At 53.1% G+C, this 26838-nt stretch overlaps 1 protein-coding gene across 1 annotated transcript in view; it reads right to left on the bottom strand.

Annotated features, from left to right (window-relative positions):
- Positions 1-154: 154 nt before the first annotated feature.
- The window catches only part of LSS (lanosterol synthase), a 30525-nt gene continuing 3841 nt past the window's right edge, over positions 155-26838 (bottom strand). The window contains exons 4-22 of the mRNA XM_027857428.1: positions 26337-26445; positions 24612-24733; positions 22088-22184; positions 20403-20538; positions 19137-19245; positions 16618-16736; positions 16154-16251; positions 15763-15790; positions 14736-14792; positions 10918-10989; positions 9924-9974; positions 7751-7900; positions 6829-6925; positions 6219-6324; positions 5555-5620; positions 5178-5261; positions 4181-4351; positions 3165-3243; positions 155-3017 (exon numbers count right to left, since the gene is read on the bottom strand). Of these exons, the coding sequence (XP_027713229.1) occupies positions 2880-3017; positions 3165-3243; positions 4181-4351; positions 5178-5261; positions 5555-5620; positions 6219-6324; positions 6829-6925; positions 7751-7900; positions 9924-9974; positions 10918-10989; positions 14736-14792; positions 15763-15790; positions 16154-16251; positions 16618-16736; positions 19137-19245; positions 20403-20538; positions 22088-22184; positions 24612-24733; positions 26337-26445 (1889 nt within the window). The 3' untranslated portion in view covers positions 155-2879. The remainder of the gene's footprint in view (positions 3018-3164; positions 3244-4180; positions 4352-5177; positions 5262-5554; positions 5621-6218; positions 6325-6828; positions 6926-7750; positions 7901-9923; positions 9975-10917; positions 10990-14735; positions 14793-15762; positions 15791-16153; positions 16252-16617; positions 16737-19136; positions 19246-20402; positions 20539-22087; positions 22185-24611; positions 24734-26336; positions 26446-26838) is intronic.

Here is a 26838-nt window from a genome sequence, read left to right on the forward strand (position 1 = left end):
AAATTTTATTTCCCTCAAACCACAAGCGAGGACTAAACACCCAGCCAGACAGCAGAAGCTTCCCCACTGGGGATGGGAGTGAGCAGGGCAGGTCACCGCCCATTACAACGGGACGAGGTCATAGGGATAAAAGAGAAGCAGCCAAGACAACCACTGTGTTAAATAATCCAATGTTTTATTTAGAATAGCCAAGAGACTCCACAACAGAGTAGCCCAAATAGCAGAACCCAAGACAAAGAGCCCTGGCCATGTCAGCCCTGACAAACCCCAGAAGGAAGGACAGAAAGGGAAAGGTCATCTGCTTCAAAAATCAGTGTACTTGGGCACTAACCATCGCTAGGCCTCCAGGTCCTACTGGTTAACTGGAGGAACGGCCCTGGGATCGGCCACATTGTAACAATACAGCGAAACAGCAGCCACACAGATCAACCTGGAGACGATGAAACGCTAATGGAAACAGCAAAGGTTTCCCTTAACAATTACATGAGGGGAGAACAAAACGGAGGTGGGCGAACAACTCGGGAAGCAGCTTTGCCCGCCAGCTTGCAATCATACCCTCGGCCAGCTGGCATCGCTCGCTGCAACTAGTGCGAACACGGTGCTGACGTGCTTAGCCAGGGCAAGAGCCAAACCATCGAGAAGGCTGGGCTTTGGCATATGCAGGGAAATCCTCAAATGTGGAGATTAAGTCGTTCGTTACGCCCCTTTCAGAAAGGCAAAAACTCTTTGACATCGTCCCAACCCATTTTACCCCCCATCAGTTCTAAACCAATCACCAAACACTTAACAAAGCATCTAGGGTCCCGTGCCAGGAGCCAGAACCCAGCGTCTGCCCTCAAGGAGCTCACGTTCTATCCAATGATTGAATGTCATAAAGATACAGGACCCAAATCAGAAGCTAAAGCAATGTTTGCTCTATCACAATCATGGAGAGGTAGGAAATGTTAGCAACATTCAACAAGTACTCGATTTGAAGAGTTCAGACAGACGGATTTCATCCTGTACAAACACACTCTGCTTAACAACAAAAAAGCCCGAGTACCCAAAACAAAGAGAAATACCAGGTTAAGGTGGAAAAATCCAAAATCTATAAGGAGCTAACACACCTTTCTGAGAGTATGATCCATTCCCCAAGATAGGTCACCAAAGAATTTTAATAGGCAACAGTTTTCAAAAGAAATCTGTCCATTTTCTGAAATTTACCTTTATCTGACTGAAAAACCCCTTAGACCAACCATCCCCCATCCACCAGACTGGCCGATAGCCAACACAATGCCGGTGCAGCCTCGGACAAACAGGCCCGTGGGGTGACCTCTGACCTAGTGATTCCAGTTTTTTAGCTTTTCCCTACCTCTGGAGACGTGGGTTCTTTTCCAGGCTTTGGCTAATGGCCAACAGGGCCGCTAAATCCATTTTTGCACAGCACGGTCTCTAAGCTGGGGTCCCATCATTACCTAATGGGACACTACTGCTCTATGGGGCCTGGGGGAGGAACTGAAGCCAGTGCGGGTCAGTCAGCACCACATCTGGATCGGTGAGAAAGAAGCGATTTGCCCCAGCACAAGGGATTCTGGTGCTTCTGGGGTGCTGGGACAAGCAAGAGGCAAGGAACGCCCATCCACCCATCGGCTGCAGATTGCCAAGAAGCAAGGCTGAGAAGACAAGGCCTAAGCGGCGGGCATGAACCCCAGCAGCATGCGAAGAGAGAAAACCAGCACAAGAGCGAAAAGAAGCTTCAGCTGGGGACGCAAACAACACCCTGGCTGGCGATGCGTCTCCTGAGAAGGTGGGGGCGAGCGCCTCCTCCCCCGGCACCAGGTCCTCTGGGAGCTCAGGAGGAGGAGCCGGGCGCTCCGGCCAGGGAGGGGCGCCCTCTGCTTCCCATTCAAGAGAACCCGGGGGATACCATAGTAGGTCCATGAGGAGCAAAAATCAGAGATATTCAAGAATCAGCAGGTTCTAAAATACAGATAATAAAAGGAGACCCTGAATCCGAAACAAGAACATGGGCTACCATCAAAAAGTTCCAACTCTAGACCTATAACCCTACCAACTCCAGGATGGGTGAGGCGGGCATGCCAAGCAGCGCCCACTACGCCAGGAAAATGAGCAGAGACCATAAACATCGCTGGCCAGTTAACCTTGTGCTGGAGGCTGACTGACCTCACGGAGGGCCGAGGAAGAGTCCAGGAAACAAGATTACTTCCAGTTTCCCACTGGCTCTATCATACTGGAAGCTCGTGTCTCGATGGACATCTATTAAAAAATCCCACTTGTATATAAAAAAGTGGCTGTGCCTTCCGTGAGGCCTTTAAAGACATGTGGAAATGTTAAAAAATAAATGTTTAAAGCACCAGCTGCTGGGCCCAACCAGGAAGCCCAGGAGCAGCCATGGGCCCTGGGAGAAGCTGGCAGTGCCACATAAGCCCAAGAGTTCCTGTGTCCACACCAAGCCATCCATCCCCTAGAGATTTCCACAAACCTGCCCAGCTCCTCAAGAATGATTCTTCTGGGGAGAGACAGAGGGAAAACCCAGGGCAGCCAGAGTTTGCATTTGGCAAGGATCTGAGTGCCAAAGATGTGCACATCCTCGCAAGGCAGAGACAACGGGCAGACAGACACGTCCTACCAAAAAGAATACCATTCGTGGCGCACAAGACACAAAGAATGAAGGATCTGAGGATGCTCCGTCTTCCCTTTTACAGAAGGGCCTCCGTGAACAAAGAGTCTCAGGCTGACCAGAGGACATCTGGGGGGTGACCCGCAGAGTCCAACCAGACGCAGAGTCAAAGGTGACCATGCGCCCACATCCCACCACGCTTCTCTCCACGATCTGTGCTGATGGCTCTGCCCTGGCCTTGGCTCCCCGTGCGTAGGGTTCACATCATGACTTCACCAGCGAGGTGGCTGTGAGGATACAGGTGGGAAAATCGGCCCAAAGTCCAGATGGGAAAAACATTCCTGTAACACGTGTAGCTGATAGCACAAGACTTGTTGAAGACCCCGGCGATGTTTTCCTAAAGACAGACAGGGACAGAAAGAGAACAGGGATGTTCACAATAGTGAAAGACCACGGCCCCCAAGGCCACGGCGGGAGAATGCTCCAGACGCCAGGGCTTCCCTCCCGCTGTCCCCGTGGCCAGCCCGGGCCATGCCTGCTCTACCTGAGGCCAATCTCCATTCGGCTGCTGCTTTCCAAGCACACACTTCACTCCTCTCTCAATGGCCTCCATATCGGGATGCCTACCAAAAAAGAAGAAAAAGAAAAGAAAAGTCAGCTGTTTTGGAGAAAGGACTGCTGACCTGAGAGTCTCCTTCATATGAGCAAAACCGACAGGAAATGGAATCAGGCCTAAGGGAAGACAGACGCACTGAAGTACTGCTGGTACTTTAGTGATCGGGCCCAACAAATCTGAAAAAAATATGGCGCCTGACTGCAGAGGGGTTCAGCTGTGCCTCCTTTTGGCCCCAGGAACCTCAGGACTGGGCACCTATCCCCAAGAGGAAAGGTCCAACGTGGATCCCCCAAGCATTCCCAGGAGCACTGGACGGCTGGGCAGGCTTTGGTCTCGAAGCCCAGGATGATAAGGGATTCGGAAGAGCATGGGCAGGTGCGTATGTGTGTATGAACTAGTACAAGGGGTGAGCCCAGCCCAGGCAGAAGGTCAGTCGTGCCATGGCATTTCCCAAGGGCTGGGGACACAAAGGACAACCACAACTAGCGCAGTCCCTCAAGGAGCCGCCATTCTAAAGGGGGAGAGAAGAGCCTAGATGAGAGACACACAGCGGCCACGGCAGCTGAGGTTGGGGCTTCTTAATCATCTGTATCCCACAAGGTTAGCGACATTCGTCATTAAAGGAAATGCTAACTTGCAATTAGATGTGAGTGAAGACAAAGGTCAACCTTTACCCTACTCTTGAAATCTATCCACAGACTCCAAACTCCGGCCCCAAACCTCTGAGCTAGGAGGGCTAGGAAAAGCCTTGTCCATGCTGCCGAGAGGCTTTGTGGGCAAGGGAGATCACTGGCCTAGATCCTCAGGGAGGGCCTCAGATCTGGGGCCATCCGGTCACCTCTGCCCTCTGGAGTCCAAGGCAACAAGCATTCATTAGGTGTTTATTACCACGGGCCTACTAGCACAGGGCCTGGCGCTGCCTCGCCCCTCCTCGCGCCTCCTACCTGGCCACCATGAGCCCCAGCAGGGCCCAGCAGGTGTTGAAGAGCTGGGATGTGTCGCTCTGTATGTATCGCCGCTGCTCACAGGACTCAAAGTTCTCTCCCCAGCCTCCATCCTCCATCTGCTTGGAAAGCAGAAATTCACAGGCCTTCCTGACCTCCGGACAGGCATCCCTAACCAAGAGAAGCCAAGAGCCATCAAAAACACCACGGTCACAGGTCACAGAAGGGTGAAGCTGCCTCCACCCGAGGCACTGCTGGGGCAGCAGTCAGGGGAGGAGGGGCCTTGGGTTAGCTCGGGTCAAAGCTAAAGCCGAGCTGGTGACCGGGAGAGTAACACAAAGTCCTCAGGAGTGAAGGCTAACGGAATGAGGGCTGTGCGCCAGAGACTGTTCCGTGCAGCTCACGCCAGCCTGCTCAAGAGTCAGAAAGGGGACACTGCCATGTCCACACACGCTACACATCCTGGAGCTGCCGGTCAGGAAGGCAAATTCAAACGTGTCTGAGGTCCCTCCCTCCGGCTAGGAACGAGGCTCTGGGGGAGTCCCTTGGGCACAATTACACCCTTTAGCCCCATCTCTGCCTAATCACCGCAAACAACTGTAATAACCTCAGCGTCCACCTGCCAGTGATTGGCAGGGGCACCTTCTTCAGCGTCCCGCTCTTCGGTTGATCAATGAATCAGAGTGGGGCTGGTTGGGGGATCGAGAGCTGGGATTTCACGGTGTATCCCGGTACAGAAAGGCCCTTCCATTGATGCCAACCTGAAACTGTCTGCCACGCAGTCTGCCAAAGCTGCCAGAGCCCTGTGAGGGGCAGTGACCCGCCAAAGCCAGCTCTCAACCCTCTCTGCTATCTACCTTGCACATTTAAAGGGAACCCAACATTCCAGAAGGCCGCTTTTCAAAGAGACCCTGACCCTACAGTGTCTTCCAATAGTCATGCACGCACTTTGCTCTGTAATCTCAGATGGCAGCTGGGAAAGGAATGCGCCACTTACCCATTACCATCGTAAGTATGACCCATGCACGCAAACGCTTCCAATCCAAACCAGGTACCATAGGTGAAGCACACTCCCCAGGACCTGGCGGAAAAGGAGAAGGAATGAGAACCCCCTCCGGCTTCAACATGCAGTGAGCTTAGCGGTCTGACGAGCTCCACAAACCAGAGCACCCCAAAGTGCTCCCAACAAAGAATCCTCAGGCTTCCAGCCTTCGGGCCCAAAGAGCTTCATGGCTCAGGCCCGGGCAGCACCACCAGGCTGGGAGAAGAGATCCCCCGGGGCTGAAGGGGCCTCCAGTCAGGCTCTCCAGAGAAAAGACAAGGAAAGAAGGGTGGACGGGGCACGCCCAGCCAGACCCCAAACCACTGACTTACCCTTCCCACGACCCATTGACCCTCTGCACCTGTCGGCAGTAACGCAGTCCCTCCGTGAGAGTTTGCCTAGGCCAAAGGACAGAAAGCCAACGGTCAGCCCCAGGTCCACAGGCCCACTTCCTCTCCCAGGCCTAGCAGCTGTACGAGGGCCTACCGACATCAGCGCTGCCCCGTCAGACCTGGAGCTGCCGCCCCGCTGTGCCCCGGGAGGGGCCGGGGGACCCCATCAGCTTACTACGCAGAAAAGAGCAGCATGGGAACAAACACGGGAAGCCTGCATCTCAGCGCCGTCAGCACAAACCCGACTCTGCACCCACACTGGTCAAACCAGGCTTTGGTGCCACTGGACCAGGCTCTGAAACAGGCCAGCCTTGGTCCTCATTCACAAAGAGATACCGAAGGAGGTGCTATCACACCAAGCAAACAAACAGAGGGATAGCTGGGTAGAGCGAGAACTAACAGCAAAACACGCCTGGAGAAACAAAAGATCCAGAATCTGGAGAGGAATCAACCAGAAGACAAGGGGAGGAAAGGGGCGAGCAGAGCCCCTGGCAGCCACAGCAGCGGAGCCGGCGCGGCCGTCCGGGTGCCGGGCGCGGCTGCCCCCTTCCACAGGAGCAGCTGGACGGGCCCCTCGGGCCCCAGGCCCGTGCTCTCTGCTCACCGGATCTCCTCGGCCCTGTGCTCAGGGAAGCGCTCCCGGAAACACTTCAGCGACTGCATGACCGCAGACGTGCATTCCACGTACGAGTAGTCAATCATAATGTCCCCTGGGAAGGAGGCAGCAAGAGCCCGGAGTCAAGAGCCAGCCTACGGAGCCACCTCTGCGCCAACAGACGGCGCCAGCTACGAGCTGCGGGCCCCAGGGCCCCTGCCCGGTTAGGCCTGATCTCAACGGCCCGACATGAGAAAGACGTCCTGGGACGTCTAGTGCCGAGAGAAGGGCCCCAAGTGAACCACAAGGCGCAGCCACGTCACGTTCGGGTCCAAGAGCCCGAGGCCCGGTGTGACGAGGCTGCCCCTCCCTCCCCGCAAGGACACCGAGTCACTACCCCGCGTGGCCGTACCCGGCGCAGACAGGAACAGCTGCTGCCATGCCCCTGCCTAACCAGAGACAGCACACTGGAGCCCCTCACGCAAAGAGTGCCCTCTAGGCCTTTCCAAGTCAACGCAGGGGCGGTGGTGGCTGAGAGGCTCACAACCGAGGGGCTTAGGATAGAGGCCGGCGGGGTCAAATCTCTCATCACTGGGCTGGAGCCCACAAGCAGACTCACCAAAGACCTCCGAGGGATTCAGTAATTCCAACAGCCATCCTCCACGCTTCTTCTCATATGTGGCAAACCCATTATCCGGATTCCTCATGCTCAGCAGCTACACAAAAGATGGACGAGTAAACTGAGGGCGCACCCTATGGGCTGGGCTCCCACGTGAGACAAGCATGTGCTTGGGTACACTGGCAGACAGGGTTGGGTTCCCAGCCGGGGAGGGCAAGCATGGGTGGGGAGGAGAGGACTCCTGCTTCCAGAGTCAAAGGGCCCTTCCAAAAAGAGAACAAGCCCTCACTGGGAGCAGGGACCCAGGGCCAACTACGGTCCCTAGACGCCTTGCATTTACCAGCAGGAGCAATTCGAATCTATCATAAGGAGAAGATTGACTGCCGTGATTGGGCCAGCAGCTGCTGGGGCGGGGCGAGAGGCAAGCCAGGCCTTGAAGGAGATGTGGCCATACATGGAAGGGAGTTGATCAAAGCTGGGTGCTAAAGGTGAAAGGAAACCTTCCAGTGACCTGCGGACTAGGAAAAGCGGAGTCTCCAGCCAAAGTGACCACCAGAGCCCTTCACTCTGCACTGTGCTGTACTCGTGCCCCCAGGAGGTTGAGAGGGCAATTCCAGGTTTGGAAACTAGATTCCATTCATTTATGGACAGAATGAGGGGGAGGGCCTACCAGCTACGAGGGTGGAAAGGCCTGGACGGCAGCTTGACCCAAATGGGATGGCCAAGCCTTCAGCCTCCCAGGAGAACACCCAAGGCCTTGAAGGACAAAGACTGAAAACCAAACAAACACAGAATGTGGCTCCTGTTTCAAGCCCCAAAGAAAGCCACGGAGCAAACTTCTCCTTGAGTCCCAAGGCCTGGTTGAGGGAGTGTCCCTAGCAACACCCCCTCTGGTGCTCCCGCACACAAGCCCGTCACTTGCCACATTGACGGCATCATACAGCCTCTCTTTGGGGACCGGGTCTGTGATGAAAAGACACTTCTCTTGCAGGAGAAGGAGACTCTTCAAGCCCTCCGCCGTGCAGTCGGCAACAATCCAGCCACAATCCCGCGTACTGAAGGGGAAGCCGCCCTACAAGGCAAAGATAAGTCCACATGACCTGAGGAAAGGGGAGCCGTTCCTTCCATTCGGCCTCTTGGCTTCCTACCTCCCGCCCCTCGGAGCCCAGGCTCAGAGAAGAGGACGTGCTGAGCCTGGGCGCTGCCTGGAGCAGCGGCTTCAAACAAACGAGCATCTGTCTGGCAGAGCTCCCTGGAACTGACGGCCGACAGCCTGGTGAGAAAAGCAACATGAGCCGAAACACCCCCATTTTACAGATAAGGAAACTGAGGCCTGCTCAGGACGGGCCCTGGCCACAAGGTCCGCTGCTCCCAGGCTGGACGGGCCACCAGCCATCCCAGGGAACGTGGCACACTGCGGGAAGAGGAAGAGCCATTTGTGCTGAGGACAAGGAGATCCGAGTGAATTCACAGCTCTCAGACAGGAGTCTAGGCCAGCTCACACCCACGGGGGGGGGGGGGGGGGGGAAGAGCAGGCTGGGTCCCCAGGACGAGGCTGGGCCTCCCACTGCCCAGGCCTCTCTGCCCAGCCCAGCAGGGGCCTCTCCAGGACAGAGCCCATGGCCCTCGAAGACAACGCCTGGGCTCCTCCCGTCTCCTCTCACTGCCTTCTTCACTCCTCACAGTCTGACTTCCAACTTCCTCCTTCCACCCAAACTGTCCCTGAGGAGCCACACCCAACGGCCTTTTCTCAACTCCACCCTCACTCCCCTTGACCCCTCTGCAGGCCTGGACACTGTGGCTCACTCCCTCCTCCCTCGAGGTTCTGGGGACACTGCACTCTCTCCTGGCTCTCCTCCTCCCTCTCTGACCGCTCCTTCTCAGTCTCTTCTGCTGGGTCCTCCTCCAGGTCACCCCCTCCAACCACGGTGCCCCTCAGACTTGCCCTGGATCCTCTTCTCCCTCTGTGCTACCGGTGCAGACCCTCATTATCTCACTCCTGTACTAGGCCAATAGCCCCCGTGGGGTCTGCCTATCTCGAGGCTACTTCCCACTCCAGCCCAGCCTCCGTTCGCCACTCAAGTGATTTTCCTAAGGCTAAGATCTGATCATTACACACATTTACACACATACACACACACCCACACACACCCCCAACCCCATTCAGTAAATTCCAGCACTCCCTATCACCTCCAGGTAATATACACAATCCTTTGCTTGGCAATCCAAGCCCTTCATGACCTAGCCCCCTCCTCCCTTTCCAGCCTTATTCCATCTTAACCCCAACACATGCTCTTCGCTGAAGTGCCACTGGCCCACTGGCCATCCCATAAGACCCTCCATCTACTGGCTTCGGGCATTCGCTCTGGCCTCCCCCTCCTCCCCATGCCTGGAGCTCTCTCCCTCCTCCCTCCCACTACAGACCTCCCTGGCTTCTTTCAAGTCCCACCTAAAATCCCTCCTTCTCCAGGAAGCCTTCCCCAAGCCCCTCCCAATTTGTTCATTACCTCCCCTTTAACCCATGTCTCTACATATTTGCTTGCATGTTGTCTCCTCCAATAGACTGGGAGCTCCTTGAGGGAAGCACCTGTCTTTTGCCTCTTTTTGTATCCCCAGTGCTTAGCACAGTGCCTGACACACAGTAGGTGCCAAGTATGTATTAAATACTTGTCCCCTTCCTTTCTCCCCATTGAACAGACCATCCCATTGAGAACAGTGGCTGCCTTTGATGAGGAGGAAAAGACAACTGACATGAGTTACGGGCTGGTGGAAAGGATGCTGGGAAGGACCTGGTTTCTAATCCTGGCTCGGCTGCTCCCTTGCTGGGGAATGCCAGAGAAGGCCTTCTCTAGGTCAGCCACGCACCCAGCGCTGCCACCCTTGCCTCAGATGGCTTGCTCAGCTCAGCTTACGACCTAACGTCTCGGCCTTCTCCGTATATGAAGACCCAGCCAAAAGCAAGGAGAGACAGAAATCCTCTGAATGAAAAAACGAGTACATAAAAAAAAATGCTAGGACAAAACAAGAGACAGTGAAACCATCAGAGTCCAAACCAGATTTCTCTGTGTCTGTGCCACACCCAATTCACAGCATACCTTGTTCATCTGACGATAATATTTCTGGTAGTCGACAGGATTATCTGGAATCTAGACAAAAATCCGCGTCATACACCAAGATGTGGAAGGGAGAACACAATATGCACATGACACAGAAGTAATGATAACTAGGACGCCCACAAGGCTCTACCTCAGGTAAAACACAAGTGCACGTGAAGCCCAGCCCGCCAACGTGTCACTCAGCCCTGCCCCCGGAGCCCGCCGGTCCTCCTCACGCCCACATCCACTCTCCCCTTCCTTGTCCCCAACCCGCCAGCCTGGGACTGCCATCCCACCCTGCTGCCTCAAACCTCCTCTTTCTGGAAACCAATGATTATTCCATCACAGCAATCGATGGGAAGAAGCTGTTTGATATACAGTTAACCTCACTAGAAGGTATATTTCCTATATACCAAGAGCTACCTGTCCGTTAGCATGAGCCCTTGTGTGAGCACGGCAGACATGATAAACGTATTAGAGAAGAGAGATTCTTACATTCTCCTGACGGAAAACTCAAGCCAGCACGTGAGTGCCCAAACGAGGCTTCTGATCTTACGATTTCCTAGCCCTTGGAGTTGTGACCGTCCATCATCCCCAAAGACAGGATTTGAGAGGACTGGCCCGGCAGGACTACCTGGAGAAGGCCTAACCAGGGCCCCGGAAGAGGGGAGAGTCCTGCGGCTGCCGCTACTGCTCCTTTGGCAGCTGACCCGGCGACTACTCAGCCTGGCCAAAAGAGCTGAGAGTACGTGGGGCCAGGAGAGGACAAAGTGGTGAACTGTCAGTAACCTCCAACTGGGGGAAGGGGCAGACCCATGAATTAAGAATGGCAAGCAGATTCCCCAAGGCTCCCCCTGGGCTAAGGGTCCTGGCAAAGCTCCCCATGTCTGATTAAAGAAGGTTCCTCGTCCTTGGCTCACGCGGTCACGGTCAGGCTCAGCTCAGCACAGATGCACACAGTGACCCCACTAAAGATCAGGGGAGCAGGGCTCACCTGGGAAACTCTAAGGAATTCATGTGCATCCTTTAGACAGGAAGAAAATTCAGGCATGTTGTGAGCCCCAGCCTAGAAAAAGAGACATCCACGTGAGCGTGATGTGAGATCACAAGCAAGCCCCGAGCTGGCTCGCTTCCGAACGACAGAGCACTCAACACCAACACCCACTGTGTGTCTGGCTCCTCACAGTAGCCCTACAAGACAGGGACAGCAAGTCTTACTTTTTAGGGGCAAGTTTTATCCATACTTTATTCTGACATCGCCTTCCTTCCCAAATGTCTCACTAGCTACTCCTCTACCAGCCAACACCCCCTCCCCCCACAAAGAACCAACCAAGAGTGACCAGGCCTGAGAGCACGCGTACTGTTACGCCCTCGCTAACCTCCAGCTCTGAAAAAGGCCCAACTTTGTCATTAAAACGACAACAAACACATACGTGTTTCCCTACGTATCCTTTCATATGGGATTTCCCACATTTCTCCAAACCCTTCATATTCACCATTTCATATACCACTGTAGCATGCCCTAACTAATGGGCATCACTTTGGTGTCCAGTTCTCCACCACCACAAAAGTTTTTCTATTAACAGGACATTGACTGCATCTTGGGTCACTTTGTCCATCTAAATCCAAAAGGCTGCAGGCATTCTCTCCAGCTGTTCCCCTGCCTGGAATGTTCCCCCTCCAATGCCCTCACTACTAACCTCCTAAGTGCCACCTAAAATCTCACCTCCTCCGGGAAGTCTTCTCTGTTCATTAGTTTCTGTTTGTCCTGCATGGAGCTTGTCTGTACCCATGTATTTGCCTTCTATCTCCCCCACTGGATTGGAAGCCCCTTCAGGGCAGGAGTGTTATTCTGCCTTTCTTGGCAGCCCCAGTGCTCAGGACAGTGCCTAGGCACACAGATAGAGCTTAATAAGGAGGGGCAGCTAGGTGGCGCAGTGGATGGAGCACCGGCCCCGAAGTCAGGAGGACCTGAGTTCTAATCTGGCCTCAGATCAAACACTTGTCACTTACTAGCTGTGTGACCCTGGGCAAGTCACTTAACCCCAATTGCCTAAAAACCAACAAAAAAAACCAAGAGCTTAATAAGTGTTCCAGAATGGCTGGAGCAATTCGCAGCTCCACCAACAATGTATTAGGCGTGCCCTGACAGTCGTCTTCTGGCATCTCCGACAATTTATTAGAAGTGCCCCACAACCTTTGTATTTCCCTTCATCGTGATTTGGGGCCTTCTGTCACAAGGCTGATATTATGCAATTCTTTGGAGAACTGTTTGTCCAGATCCTTTACCAGCTCACTCACGGAGGAATGCTTCATGGGGACGGCGAGTCAGGATCAGCTCCCTCCCTTTGTCAGAGCCATCTGCTGAAGAGAGGTCTCCTGTCCAAGGCTTCCCCTTCTTAGCCTAGTTCCTCTGACTGTCTGGACAAAAGCCTTTTACTTTCACATAATCACAATGATCTCTCTGGCTTCACTCTAGCCCTGACACAGAGCAGGTGCTTAATAAGTGCTTTTTTTTTTTTTTTTTGTGAGGCAATTGGGGCTAAGGGACTTGCCCAGGGTCACACAGCTAGTGAGTGTTATGTGTCTGAGGCCAGATTTGAACACAGATCCTCCTGACTCCAGGGCCGGTGCCCTCTGCACTGAGCCACCTCGCTGCCCCGATAAGTGCTTCTTAACTGAGGAATGAGTGATCTTCTCTAGTTAACAATCACTTTAGGATCTACCATGTGCCAGACAAAGGCAGTGCACGCAGCACTGGGCCAGGAGTCAGGAAGACTCATCTTCCTCAGTTCAAATCTGGCCTCAAGACATTTCCTAGCTATGACCCTAGGCAAGTCACTTAACCTGTTTGCCTCAGTTTCCTCATCTGTAAAATGAGCAGGAAAAGGAAATGGCAAACCACTCTAGTATCTTCGCTGAGAAAACCCCAAAGGGATCACAGAGAGTCAGACACAACTGAACGACTGACCAAGAGGTGTGCCTTGCCTTCAAGGAACTCCTGGTCTGGCCTGCTCCAACCCTTGTGTGGTTAAGGAGCACCTGGGTTTTCTCCTTACTGTTTCAGATGTTCATGTCTCACCACACATAGGGCAGGGATCTGTTTTGACCTTCCTGTGGCTTCTGTGGTGAAAGACATTTGTCTAAACTCAATTTCTGACAAACTGAGTTCTTCCCCAAGTAACTGAGGTTCTCGAGTAGATCCAACCCTGGGGTCCCTGAGCTCCAATGCCCGACTGTAGTGTCTGCCTCGACATCCTTGGTCCCGAGTTCTTGACCTTTTCTTCGCCCTGGACCCTCTGGGGTCTGGCTGCTGAAGCCTATGGACCTCTACTCACCATATTATTAAATGCACAAAATACATGGGATTACAAAGAAACCCAGTAAACTGAAAGCTATTAAAATATTTTATAAAAAAGTTCATAGACCGCAGGTTAAAAAAACTCTGTTCTAGGTTTTTTGTTTCTCAGAATAAATGTGTTCCTGTTTTGTCTAGTTCTATAAACTATCCCCTTGGTAAGTGTGTGTGTGTGTGTGTGTGTGTGTGTGTGTGTGTGGAGGCATGCATACATCTGTGACTGCACATACTTGTGCACGGGGATAAAAACTGTTGTGCCCTCCATTAGAATGTAAGCTCCTGTAGGGAGGGTAGAGATTGCTTTTACACTGGATCTCAGCACTTACTTCAGTATCTGTCACTAGTAAATGGTTAGTGATTTTTATTATACTGGCACGGTTCAACCATGCACAATGACTATCTCCCTCCCCTATTATTTAAGTTACTCTTTATTTCTTTAAAGAGCACTCTGTAATTGCATTTACATACAACAAGTATATCACGGTAGCTGAACTCTCAGCAATTTTATGCATTTTGCATTTATTTTGAATGGGGGTTCCCATTCTATTACTTCTTCCTAGGAAGTTAATGTTCTATAGAAATGCTGTAGATTTGTGCGGATTTCTTTTGTACCTTGCTATTTCAAGGTTATTGTTACTATTTCAATACATTATTTGTGCCAATTAATTTGTTTGCTGACTCTCTCTGGTTTTCTAAGTAAAGCACTGTGTTGCAAAAAGGGGCAATTTCATCTCCTCTTTGCTAGTGATTATGCTTTAATGTCCTTCCCAACTTATCACTAAAGCTAGCATCTTGGGGCAGCTAGGTGGCGCAGTGGATAGAGCACCGGCCTTCGAATCAGGAGGACCTGAGTTCAAATCTGGCCTCACACACATAACACTTATTAGCTGTGTGACCTTGGGCACATCACTTAACCCCATTGCCTAGCCAAAAAAAAAAAAGCTAGCATCTCCATAACAGTGCCAAACGATGGGGAAAGAAGGAGTTCTTGACCTGGGATCCATGAACTTGTTTGATCATAATAATCTGACTATTGTATTTCAATATAATTCATTTCCTTTGGAATACTATGTATTTTATTTAATGCTCTTAAAAACTTTATCCTGAAAAGGGGTCCACAGACTTCACCAGAATGCTACAAGGTTCCATGACACATACAAAGTTAAGAATTCCTGTTCTAGTGCTTCTAGACAAAAATAGTAACAAACATCATTTGGAAAAAGAGGCAGCACTGGGGCCCTCAAGCCTGGCTGTGTGCTCAACAGCAGCCATTAAAGCTGAAGTCTTTTCTAGCTACTGGGTCCATTCCAAGAAGCCAGGGCCCCATGCGATGTAGTTCATTACAGTTTCACAAGATTATGTTAATGAGCATTTTAAAAAAAATTAAAATGGGGGCACATGTCCACGGTCCACAGGCAAGTCGGGAATAAATGTGAATAAGGAAAAGAGAATACCTCTAGGAAAGCTTGGATGGTAAATGCTGTATCCCACAGCTGAGAGCCATTGGTGCCCTAGAGACAGAGGAACAGAGGAGGAGGGGCATGACCACAGTGAAATTATTTCTCTTCCAAGAGGGCTCCTCCTAGTCAAAATGACTGATTATCTGCCAAGCTGGCCCCATCATTACTCAGAAAGCTTAATGTTTCACACACTATTCCCCTCTTAAGGAAAACACCAATTCCACAAGAGCCCACCCCAGGCTACCTTCTCTTACCCAATTTTTCTGGGTGCATCTGGGATAACAAGAGTTTCCAGATCAAAAAACGGGTCCACAGCTCCACTTAGAGGCAGAGAGACCAGGGCACAAAGGAGTGTCTGAGGCTCTGGAAGGCCTCCCTGTCCCCAAACCACCTCCTCCCTTCCAAACTGAAGCTAACATTCTACACAGAGGGCCTTTTTTGGGGACCCTGCCTTGGGAAAGGCAAGACTCGAGAACTTTGTTAGGAATGTGCCAAGGAGCACAAGTGAGTTTACTGGGTCCTTTAATCAGGTAAGGAGGCACCTGAGGGAGGTGCTCATGGAGGACCCAAGGGGGAACAGGCGGATATGGGCACAAACCCCCGCTTCTGCTCCCTCTGTCCTGGTCATCATCCCCAGCACCACGTTCGTGCCATCATCGCAATGGCAGAGCCGTACGTCCTCACGTGTCTGCAAAAATGGCCCTAGAGAGGTGCTCAGCATTTGTTCACTCACATAAGTGATTTATTAGGCCAGAGATAAATAACTGTGGAAGAGTCCTCAAGTCAACTGACATATGTGATTTATCACACTGCCAACAACTTTGGGAGTTCAGCCAGAAATCCCCTGCCAACACACAAAACCCACACATCCCGGCTCCCTAATGTCTCCCGTGATCTTGAAGAAAGCATGGCCCACATGGGGCCCAGAATGAAGACAGACGGAGACCGTGGACCCCCAGTCAGCCACGCCCCCTCCAGGCTCCCCCCACAAGAAACCCTTGTTTCAAAAAAGGCACTTTACCTGCATCTTCATGCCATCAAGACCCAACCTGGAAGGAAGGTGACAAAGCCAAGGTGATTACTCAAAACCCTGCCTGAACTCTTGAGAGCCCCCAGTGTGATCCCTGCAACAGGACCCGCCCTGACATGCTTTTCAATTAGGCACAGCCATTGAAGTCTCCCTCACTAGGCTGATCCGCCAGGCCCCTGCACCGACAGCTGTCACCAGCCAAGGTTTGCTCTCTGGCCTCCTCTGCCCCTGCCATCTGGGTGACCCCACTTCTGTGCCACTCCCCACCTCCCCCTCCCTAGAGCTGCTCTCTAACGGACTGCTCCTTGGCCATTATCCAAATACATTCGGCAGAAGAAACAGCTTTTCTTGAGAGACATGCAGCATCCTCACGGAAACCTACCACATATAATCTGGAATTCTGGAGACATGTTCTCGGAATGCCGAGGAGGCCGGCCCGTCTGCATACCATCGAACGAGCATGTTGATTGTCTTAGAAATCTGCCAGAGGAAGAAATCACAATGTGGCCATGGCTTGACAACAACAAAGAGTGACCAAATGTCCTAATACATGCACCCCTCCAGATGACCACTCCACAGAGAATCAGACGTCTCAAGCATCTTTCTTCAATAAAGAGGAAAAAACTCTTCATTTTGGTTTACGGATCTGGCATCTAGATCGTCCACAGAACCTAGAGAACGCCCAGCCAAAAAGGCCAGTGACTTGGAGGGAGAGTCCTGGCCGGGGGTCCAGCTCCACTCCGGCCACTGCCTCAAGGTGGAAAAGGGCCCATAGAGAGGGCGAGGATGAGATCCGCCCCCGCCGCCCCCCCGCCAGCAGAGGACGGAGAAGGCGTGGAAGCATACCGGGCCGATGCTGATGCACTTGGTGAATCGGTCGTCGGCTGTTATGTGATCATACACCTCGGCCACGGCGCGCTTCCTCAGGCTCAAGAGGTGATAGCTCTCATACACGTTGAGCACGCCTAGAGCGGGGCACAGGAAGACAGATGTGTTACTAGCTGCATTCGAAGGGAAAGCTCCCGAGGAGCTGGTCAGGAGAGCCCTCCGAGGCCCCTGGGTCGATGGCTGAGACCAGCCAGGTTCACAGAAACCCCTCCTGACAGGCCTTCTCTACTGCTGGTGCCTTCACTCAGCACTGCTCCGCCCCAAGGAGCTGAAAAAATCTCCTGGGAGAAACACGACTAACACACACGAACCAAATAAAAGAACAAAAATTAGGTGCTGGGTCTCGGGGTCTGGGTCTGGAGCCCATCCACGGAGGGCTCCAGGGAGGAATCAGGACTAGGGCCAGCCTTTAGAGGGTGGGGGATGGGGGAGAGGGAGACAGCACAAGCAAAAGCAGGAACACAGGCCCTGGAGAAGGGCGGTGGGGGTATTCTGGAGGGGGTTGACAAGAGAGGACGATGGTTTCCAAGGTGGGGACAGACCAGGGCCCCTTGACAAGTGACACAAACATGGCTTAGAGGGATTTTGCTCTCCCAGTTAGCAGAGAGGCACCTGACATCCCCCAGTCTCATGGCCACGTTTCCCATCTCTTGGCCTTTGCTGACACGGTCCTTAAAACCTGACTTGCCCTCCGTCTCCAGGCCCACTGTCCTTTAATCTCTTTGCCCACCATTTCCTAACACCTGGGGAACGGTTCCCCAAGTAGCTCCTAAAGGCCAGCTGGCAGGCCGCTCCTAATCCCTAGCCCTCCTCCAGCGGCGCTCAGAGCACACTGCCTGCAAAGGCCTAGAGATAGGAAACTGCCGGCACGGGATCAAGCAAAGGGGCCTCTCTTGCCATCTGGTGCATCCTGTCAGGGAGGGCAGAGACAGTAAGGGGCTTGGGGCTGGAGGGCCTGAGCCTCCAGGAAGGTCCCCACTGCTACTGCCTGGCCAGGCCAAGACGCACCTCCCTGATCTCTCTGCCTGCCCAGGGCATTATGGGTGTGTGGGGGGGAATGGGGGGTGGACTGGATGACGGATCGTGAGGGCTGACAGCGTGAGAGTGGAAGGGAGGAATAAGCGCACATTAGGCATCCATTCAGTCAGCTCCGTTATAGATGATCTACCCAGATCCTCGTTTTACAGAGGGGGAGACCGAGGCAGGCAGAAGTGAGGGGAATGGCCCAGGGTCCCACACCAGCCAAGCTCTTAAGAGCTAACAGGACCAGATGGGAGCCATGGAACCCCTCTGAGCCTTAGGGCCCTATCAGCCAAAGGAAGCCAAAATACTCATGGCGCCTCCCCTTCTCAGGATGCTGTCCAGTTCAAAGGAGACACGTGAAGCCATGGGAGGAACCGGGAAAGGGCCCATCAGCTCTCTGGGGCAGAGAAGATTCAGGACAAACCGAGGGACATGGGGGGCGGCAGAGGAGAAAACGGGCAATTCTGCCCCGGAACCCCCGCAATGTGGCTCTGCAGCCACCTTCTCTGGCAGCGGTCTCATTTCTAGGCTGTGGAAGGAAGTGACTCTCCCGCTAACAAACCCAAGCCAGGCCTCTCAGCACCTCGTGGGGTCCTGCCGGCCAGCCCTCAGCTTGGCTGCGGGGGCTGTGGGCAAACAGGCACACTAAGGCCCTGCGTTAATGGAGCCGGCGCAGCCACTCAGCAACCAGTACCCGCCGTCTGCCCCAAAGAGATCAAGGAAGACTGAAAGGACCCACACTGGCACCAATCTGGGGTCACAAAGCACTGGGAATGGGGGCGAGGCAGACGGTGCTCACAACCAGAACTGGCCAAACAGATTATGGCGGGGGAAGGGACAGATTCACGGAAAATGGGGAAAGCCTGTATGAATGGAGGCGTAGTCAGGTGAGTGGAACCAAGGGAGCAATTTCAGCAAGTCTCGGTGTCCTGAAAACAACTGTCTAAGACATCCGCACTCTGATCAACGCAATGGCCGAGCACGATTCCAGAGGTCGGTAACAAAGTCTGCCGCCCAAAGGGTTAGTCTGTTAGCCTAAGACAAGCAGGATCCAGGACCCTGACCCCTGGTCTGTGGTACCCACATGGCATCCCCCAAAGAGAAGCAACATGTTTCCTCTCAAAGAAGGCCTGTGAAACCACTGGTCCAGAGAAAAGAGAGAGCACGTGGCAGACCCCGCTGGAAGCGTGGAGGCTTCTGACGCACACAACGGGACCTCATGTTCTACTGGGGTGCTGGAAAATAGGGCTGGGAGGGGGCGTGGGGGGGGAAGAACCCCACTGAGATTACATGCCGGCCAGGGAACTGGGCGCACAACAGAAAAACCTCAGACACTTTCCCACCAGTCTTCCCAGACGAGGATCCCAGGCACTCAAGGGAGAAAATGCAGCCAGGCCTTGGGGGCCCACCCCTCTCTGTTCCAGGTAGGAGGGGACGCACGTGGGCTGACCTACCATAGACCAGCTGGAGGAGCCAGCTGTGGGGTGTGTAGAGGTCGCAGGCCGCCACATGATTCCTGTGGGCCGGCCAGTCTATGCTGGAATAGTCCTCCAGGTAAAGTTCCTAAAAACAAGGACCAGAGATCAGAAAGTAATCCTGGACCAGGGCCCTCACGGTGACACGCTCAGCGTCCCTCCCTGGCAGAGGCCCTCCTCACCCCACTCACCACCTCTTCCCAGACTACTGGTCATCTCCCATGCCCTATCCTTCTCTCTCTTCCTTCCATAGGAAGCTTCCTCCCACCTCCCAGCTGCCCACATGCCCTTGTCTTTCTACAGACTCTCATTAGATGTGGCCTCCCCGGAAGGGAGCTCATCCTGGGCAGGGATTGTTTCCAACTCTGTCTCTACATCCTCCTAAATGAGCACAGCGCTGTGTACACAGTAGGTACCTAGTGCTTGCCAATGGGCCGGCTTTTGTCTCTGTTGCCCCAGCACAGTGCTGCACACAGTAGGCGTGCAATAAATGCCTGCTGATTGGGAGCACAGGGCTCCTTAAATGGAGGGCAGGCCGGGCGGGGCCGGGAGCAGCCTGCACCGAGGCCCGAGGCCAACGCCCCTGGTTCCTGAGCCGCTTTTCGCTCCAGGCTCCAAGTAAAAGATAAGAGGAAGAGCCCAAGGAAACGTAGGGACTCATCAACAAAAACAAAGGGAAGAAAGCCCACAAGGTACAGGAAGACACAGAGCGAGAGGTGGCCCGAGGGGCTCCGACCGCCACAGGCAAACTACCTCTGTATTTACAATCTCACGGTCATTTCAAAACGTTGGTTCATCAGTAGTTACAAGGTTTACAACAATTTTTTAAAAAAATAAACACAAGAACCTTAGGCGAGAAGAGCAAAGTCAAAATAAAACCCAGTTATAATTAGTGTCTCGCTTTTTTGCATCCCCCTCGAGGCAGCTGAAGGGCAGAGCCTGAAGTCAGGAAGAACTGAGTTCAAATATGGCCTCAGAGACTATTAGCTGTGCAAGGCACTCAACTAACCTAGTTGCCTCAGTTTCCTCATCTGTAAAATGGAGATCATAATAGCACCTACCTCCCAGGGTTGTTGGGAGGATCCAATAAGACAATTAGTGCCTGGCACACAGTAGGTGCTTAATCAATGCCTGTTTCCTTCTCCCAGCTCTCTAACAAGAGGCTCCCAGAGTCCCCCAGGACCATTATGCTCTGACCGGCCCGACACCTCCCCCTCCTCCCCTAGCCATAACTGAGGTCCTCACCTGTCGCAGGCTTCGAACCAGCTCATCCTCTTGGCCCTGCAGGCGCATGGCGTAGCAATAGCTCATGGGCAGATATACCTGGCGACAATGGCACCACAGAGTTGAGGGGTGAGCAGGTACCCAGGCAGGAAAGAGCCTGGCAAAGAAATCCAAAGACTCGCTTACTGTTCACCCGGGGGGCCACGAAGCTTCCCTCGAGGTACCAAGGCCTCAGCTCCAACCCCACTTCTTGGCACTAGGCACTGGTGCCTGCCATGATAGCTTACAAGATGAGTGCCAACCTGGTCCACACCTGCTGCTGTCACACAGGCAGATGGCAGGCCCTAGACAGGGGCCCTGCCTCATGAAGCCCACAGTCTCACAGGGAACAGCACCTAAGAGTATGGCAGAGGGAGGCTTCCCAGATGGAGAACATTAGGGTGGGCCTCTACAGATGTCTCCTTGACAATGCCCCCAACACAAGGTCATCCTATCTTCACTTGAAAACCTCGAGTAAGGAGGAACCTCAGGAAGCAAGCCAGCCCCGCTGGGCTTTAAAGAATGGCATTTCAAAGCCACAGAGGGCAAGAGAGGGCATTCTCAGCCTGAGTTCAGGCACCAAGGCAGGCAAACACAGTTAGGCCTGGCTGGCCCTTAGGGCCTAGGGGCTAGGGGCAAAGGCAGGAGAAACGGAAGACAAGGCTGGAAACGCCCCAGCAGACTAAGCCCAACACGAAGGAGACTCGAGGAGCCCAGGAAACCTTTCTCAAAACCAGAGCGGCAGCACATGGTGATAAAGTGAGTCAGATGTGTGGACGTGAGGTCTGTGGGGGGCACACAGATGGCAAAGCTGTCCTCCTGGCAGTCAGAGATGAGGGTCTGATGCTCGGGGGAGAGACGACAGGCGAAGGCCTGGGAGCAAGCAAGGTGTCACAGGGCTGGGGATTAAGAGAAGAGAGACCAGGGCAGACAGAGCTCGGCAGCACTAACCTCAAGAAAGGACTCCACAAGAGATCTGAGGACACAGGGAAAGATGAAGGAGAGGCTCTGGGGCGTCGAGGAAACACCTCAGGTGGGGCACAAAGGTCAGAGACTGAGGACTGCACAGAGGCGAGGAGACGGGATAACCCCCTGAGGAGTGTCCACGGGCTGGTGGGAGTGCAAGTCGCAATGCAAGGAAACAGATACCACGTGTAATCGGCATGGTATGGCATAGGGCCGGTACGAGAGGAGCGGTGCCTGCTAGGCAGGTCTCCGGGTGGAGAAGGGGCGATAGAAGGCTTCTTCGAGGAGTAGTGAGAGCTGAGCAGGTCTGGGCAGGCAGGACAAGGCATACGTGGAAGGTGGGTGAGAAAAGGGAGCACCAGGGGCCTACCAATCCTGGAGAAGACAGGAGGGCCTGAGATGCAGGCCCAGAGAGAGGCCTGAGCAGGGATGAAGAGGGGGCCCAGGCCTACCAGAAGCGTTTGCTGGAGGAATGGAGGTGGGGAGGGAGGTCTATGCATCTGGGGGAGAGGGAAGAGCGCAGGGAGCCCTGGGAGCTTGACCACAGTCACTGACGGTGGGGCAGGATCGGTGGGGCACAAGCAGAGGCCAGGGCAAGCAGGGGCAGGAGGCCAGCAGCACCAAAAAGCAGGTCCAAGAGACCAACCAGGGGACACAGTTAATTCCACGTCCAAAGAGAACCGTGTTGCTGTGATACATACCACATCTCAGGAAAGAGGGTATTCAGTCCTTCCCAGCTGTAAACATTCAGGATGGCCAACCAAAACTTTCCCCATGAAGGGATTCCAAGAGCACCACCTAGAAAAGACCAGGTCCCAAAGATTCAAGAAAAGTGCTGCTGCCCACTCCAAAGGTCAGTGGCAGCCAACATTCATTAAGAGAAGAGAGGAGGACACAAGGCCAGCCTGGGAAGGAGAGTCCTGCCTCCCTGGAGCTTTGGGCGATCCCAAACAGCACGTGAACCTACGATCAGAGAAAGGTACCTGCGCCCTCCCCACTGCCATCCTCCGCCACACCAAAGCTCCCGGCCAGACTTCATCTGAGTCAGGGTAAAAAAAAACGACGACATTGAGGCACCAATAAAAATCACGGGCGTGCTGAAAAACTCCCCAGAATGCCAGCATCGCTCAGTCTAGCGACGGGACAAGACAAAGCGTTTAAATTGTACGTTATCGGACGGAGGAAGAGTCACAGCCTCGGCACCTCATTCAGAGTCCAAGCCGCAGAGGCAAGTCAAACAGAGAAGGCAAGTCTGGGAAGAAAACCTCACTCTTCACAGCAGTTGCAAAGTCGGCTTCATCTCTACCCACCCCCACTAACCTAATACTTTAAGGGTGAGTGTCCTCAGAATCCCTGGGGGTTGGGGGAAGGCGCCCAGCTCTGGTCAGAGGTGAGGAGGGACCCGCTGACTTGGGGCCCCAAGACCTAGGCTCACTCCCTAATCACCACCCACCAGCCAGATCTTCATCAAGCCCGAAAGACAGAAAATGACGTCCCTACAAACCCTCCTCCCTCACACCTCACAACAACCCAGAGGCAAGTCCAGTGGGTATCATCCACAGTTCTGTGGGGATGGGCAGAGAGCCAGCCCTGGAGCCAGGAAGGCCCGAGGTCAAACCACACCTCAGATGTTTACTTACGGCCTGCCCACGCCAATAAACACTGAACAATGCCTGCTATGGTGGCACGACCAGGGCTACAAAGAAAGGCAAGACCCACCCCTGCCTTCCAGGAGCTACCCATGTGTCCAAACAAGCTCTCGACAAGCAAACGAGTGGAAATGAAGAGGGTTCAGGAGGCCTGGGGGCAGAGATGGGGTGGGGCGGGAGCCAGGGAAGAGGCCCGGAGCCGAGGCACTGGATGACACGGGGCCTGCAAAGACAAGGGCCAAGCAGATGATTCCGTATCTGCTCCTGAGGCTTTTCATGAAATTCACTGGATTAGTTTCTTCAAACGGAGGACAGACTGGCCACTGCAAGGGTCCAAGAGGGAGATGCTGAGGGCCTACCCCTGAGCACAGGCAGGCTCCTAGAGACCTTTACCTCCGTCAGCCTCGTTGTCCTCATCTGTAAAATGGAGATGATCCGAGAGGATCCGACAAGTTCTGCAAAGTTCAGAGTGCTGCAGACGCGCCAGCTTCCATCTTCACCATCATCATCGGCATCCCCCACTTGACGGGGAGGGCACCAAGGCTCAGAGAAGTCACTCCCTTGTCCACAGACAAACAAGCAGGAAGAATCAGAGGTGATGGAGGAATCGCCAGGGAGCTGATCCGTGGAGGCAAACGCAGCGAGGGCTCGGCTCTTCTCCGCAGTACGAGAATCCAAGACAATCCCAAAGGAGTCACGAGGAAACCCTCCTCCCGCCTCCAGAGAAAGAGCCGACGAGCCGACGACGTCCGAACGCAGCCTGGGCCAGACTGTAAAACTCCTTCTTTCGGGGAAGGTTTTAGTTTTCTTGCACAAAATGACTAATATGGAAATGTGTTTTCCTAGACCGCACGTGTGTAACCTACATCAGGCTGCTGACTGCCTCAGGGAGGGGGAGAATTTGGAATTCAAAAATTTTTTAAATGAACATGGAAAATTGTTTTACAAGTAATTGGGGAAAAAAATAAAGTTGTTTTTAAAAAAAAGAAGTCAATGGGGAATGGCTGAACAAGTAGTGGCATATGAATATGATGGAATACTATTGTGCTATAAGAAATGATGAGCAGGCTGACTTCAGAAAAACCTGGAAAGACTTGTATGGCCTGATGCTGAGTGAAGTGAGCAGAACCAGGAGAACGTCGTACACAGTAACGGCCACGTCGTGAGATAACTAACTTTGCTAGACTTAGCCCTTCTCAGCAGTGCAGGGATCTAAGACATCTCCAAAGGACTCAACGATGGAAAACCCAGAGAAAGAACCATGGAGTCTGGATGCAGATCCAAGCACACTATTTGCTCTCCTTTTCTTTTGTTGTTTTGCTTTACTGCTTCACTCTTGTGGTTCCTCCCATTAGTTCTAATTCTTCTTTACTTCATGACTAATGGGAACATATATGTAGAGCCTCAATCAGACTGTACATGGGAGGGGGGAGGGGGAGAAAATTTAAAACTCAAAATTTTATGAAAGTGAATGTTGAAAACTAAAAACAAATTAATGATATACATACATATAAAAAGCCAACACAGTGCCACAGAACCCAGCCTCGGCCAAAAGACCATCACTCCCAACACTCACCTTTCTCATGAAGGTTGGTCCTGGCGCGCACCAGGGCAGGGTCATCTGGTCCAACCCCCAAGATTCGCAGAGATACGTAGTTCAAGGCGGTGCCAAACACTGTCGACTTATCCTCAATGTGCCTGCAAAAGTACAAAGGAGCACGGAGAAGAATGAGCCTCTGCTGGTAACCTCCATCACACCCAGATTCTTCAGAATACAATAATCCCCCAAACTAACGGGGCGCAAGAGAAGCAAAGCAAAGAATTCATTTCAGAGCAAGCCCAGCAGGCAGAAGGTTTCTGCTGGGCATTCTGAGCCGATTCCACCCCATCCCACGGCCTCTGCAAGGATGGAGCCAACCAAGCTTCTCCTCTCCTCCCCCTACCCCGACCCTTAATCTCCATCTCTCTTCTCCCTCCACGTCCCCATCGCCTCCCTTTTCTCTCTTGCCATCTCCATCTCTCCCTCTCTCCTCTTTATCTCTTCTTCCCCCTCTCCTCATCTCTCTCTTTTGCTCTCATTATGTCTCTGCCTCTCTCTCTATCCCTCCCTCTCTTCCACTGCACCTAAAGAGCTCTGTCATCCCAAACGCAGCCCCCAAAGGGCCTGGGCCCCAGGGAGTAGACCAGTCCATATTTCAGCAGGAAAAGCACTCTGGTTCTTGACCAGCTTCTTCATGCTCACTAACCAAGGAAGAATAAGGCACGTACTTCTGGGATTTCTGAAACCTCGGTGGGTCCCAAAGAACCTCCACCCTACCTGTGCTGAGACCCAGGAGCAGAGAGGGAGACCCCCGTCTTCAACCCTCAACCTTCTCTCAAGGGAAGAATTCTGCTAGAGGGTCCCCACGCTACGAATGAATGATGATGTACCCACGTTCCCGATGGGCAGAGGAAGGATGCATTCATAACAGGTGTAAAAACAAGGGGTGCCAGAAGCTGAGGATAAGATTGGGGTCATTTCTGCTACAAGACGAGAGGAAGAAGCCTGTTTGGGCAGCGCGTGCGCTCACAGGAACACGCTGTCCTCGAGAGCCCGAGGCTCCTGGCTTCACACGGTCCTTTAGCCCAGGTCAGAGATGCTGCGTACACATCTCAGGGATTTTTCATTTAAACAAGAATAAACAGGAGAAAGAGGCTGCCTAAGAATGTGACCAATCACAGCGCCCTTACGAAGGGCAATTGCTCAGAAGGGTCCGCCCTCCCCCACCCCTTCCAGCCTCACTCCACATCCCTGCCCAGTCAACAAGCCATCTGCCATCCTGGTGCCTTTCCACGAGCTTCTGTCCCCAAAGCCTGGAAGGTTCTCCCTCTCAGAAGACCGGCAGCTCAGGTGGCCTTTCCTGGAGCCTCCCCCACCACACCCTCCCACACCCCCCAGAAACACCTCTGTAGGTACAGTGCCAGGCCCCTGAGAAGCACTTAACAGTGGCCCTGAGTGACTGGGGTGACGTATGTGCCAGCACTGCCAGGCCATGAGCTCCAGGCTGGGCGTGCAAAGACAGAAGCCACAGTCCCTGCCTTCAAAAAGCTTCTACTCTTTCAGAGGGAAATAATCAGGACCTCCCACAGGCACATGTGTGACCTCGACCCAGACTAGGTCCATGGGAAGGGACAGAGGGCACAGGCCACCTGCAGAGAGGACGAGGGCAAGCGCACCAGGCATGGGGAGCAATCAGTGCAAAGGCGTGAAGGACTGAGTGGGGAGGGACAGAGAACAAAGCTTTATCCTCTGCAGACTCACAGGCCCCAGCCGCCGTCGGGGAGCTGCACAGAGCGCAGGTAGCGCTCGATTTCCTCTTTGTACCCAGCTGGGAGGGAGGTGCTGGTCACACGGCATGTGATCAAGAGTCCTATGTAATCAAAAATAGAGAATGCTTAATTGTGAGGGGTCACTTCAGGCAAAGGAGAAAGACAGCAGAGTTGAGATTGTCCAGAGAAGCGAGTTCAAATGCTGCCTCTGACGTTATCAGTGTGACCTTGTGGACAAGTCCTTGAACTTGAGGCTCAGTTTCCAAGTCTGTAAAATGGAGCTAACAACACCTGTTCTGTGTTTCTTAAAGGTTACATCTACAAAGTACTTTATAACTGCTAAAGGTATATATGACTATCAGTTCAAAATATTATTAAAATAATGTAGACAATTTAATTAGACAAATCTAATAATATTTTAATATTAAATTCAGACAGTAACGCCACTTTGTGGGCCTTATACCAAGCACAGTTTAGTTACACATTCAACAAGA

The sequence above is a fragment of the Vombatus ursinus genome, unplaced genomic scaffold, assembly GCF_900497805.2.
Source record: "Vombatus ursinus unplaced genomic scaffold, bare-nosed wombat genome assembly UNPS02012147.1, whole genome shotgun sequence".
Lineage (NCBI taxonomy): Eukaryota > Metazoa > Chordata > Mammalia > Diprotodontia > Vombatidae > Vombatus > Vombatus ursinus.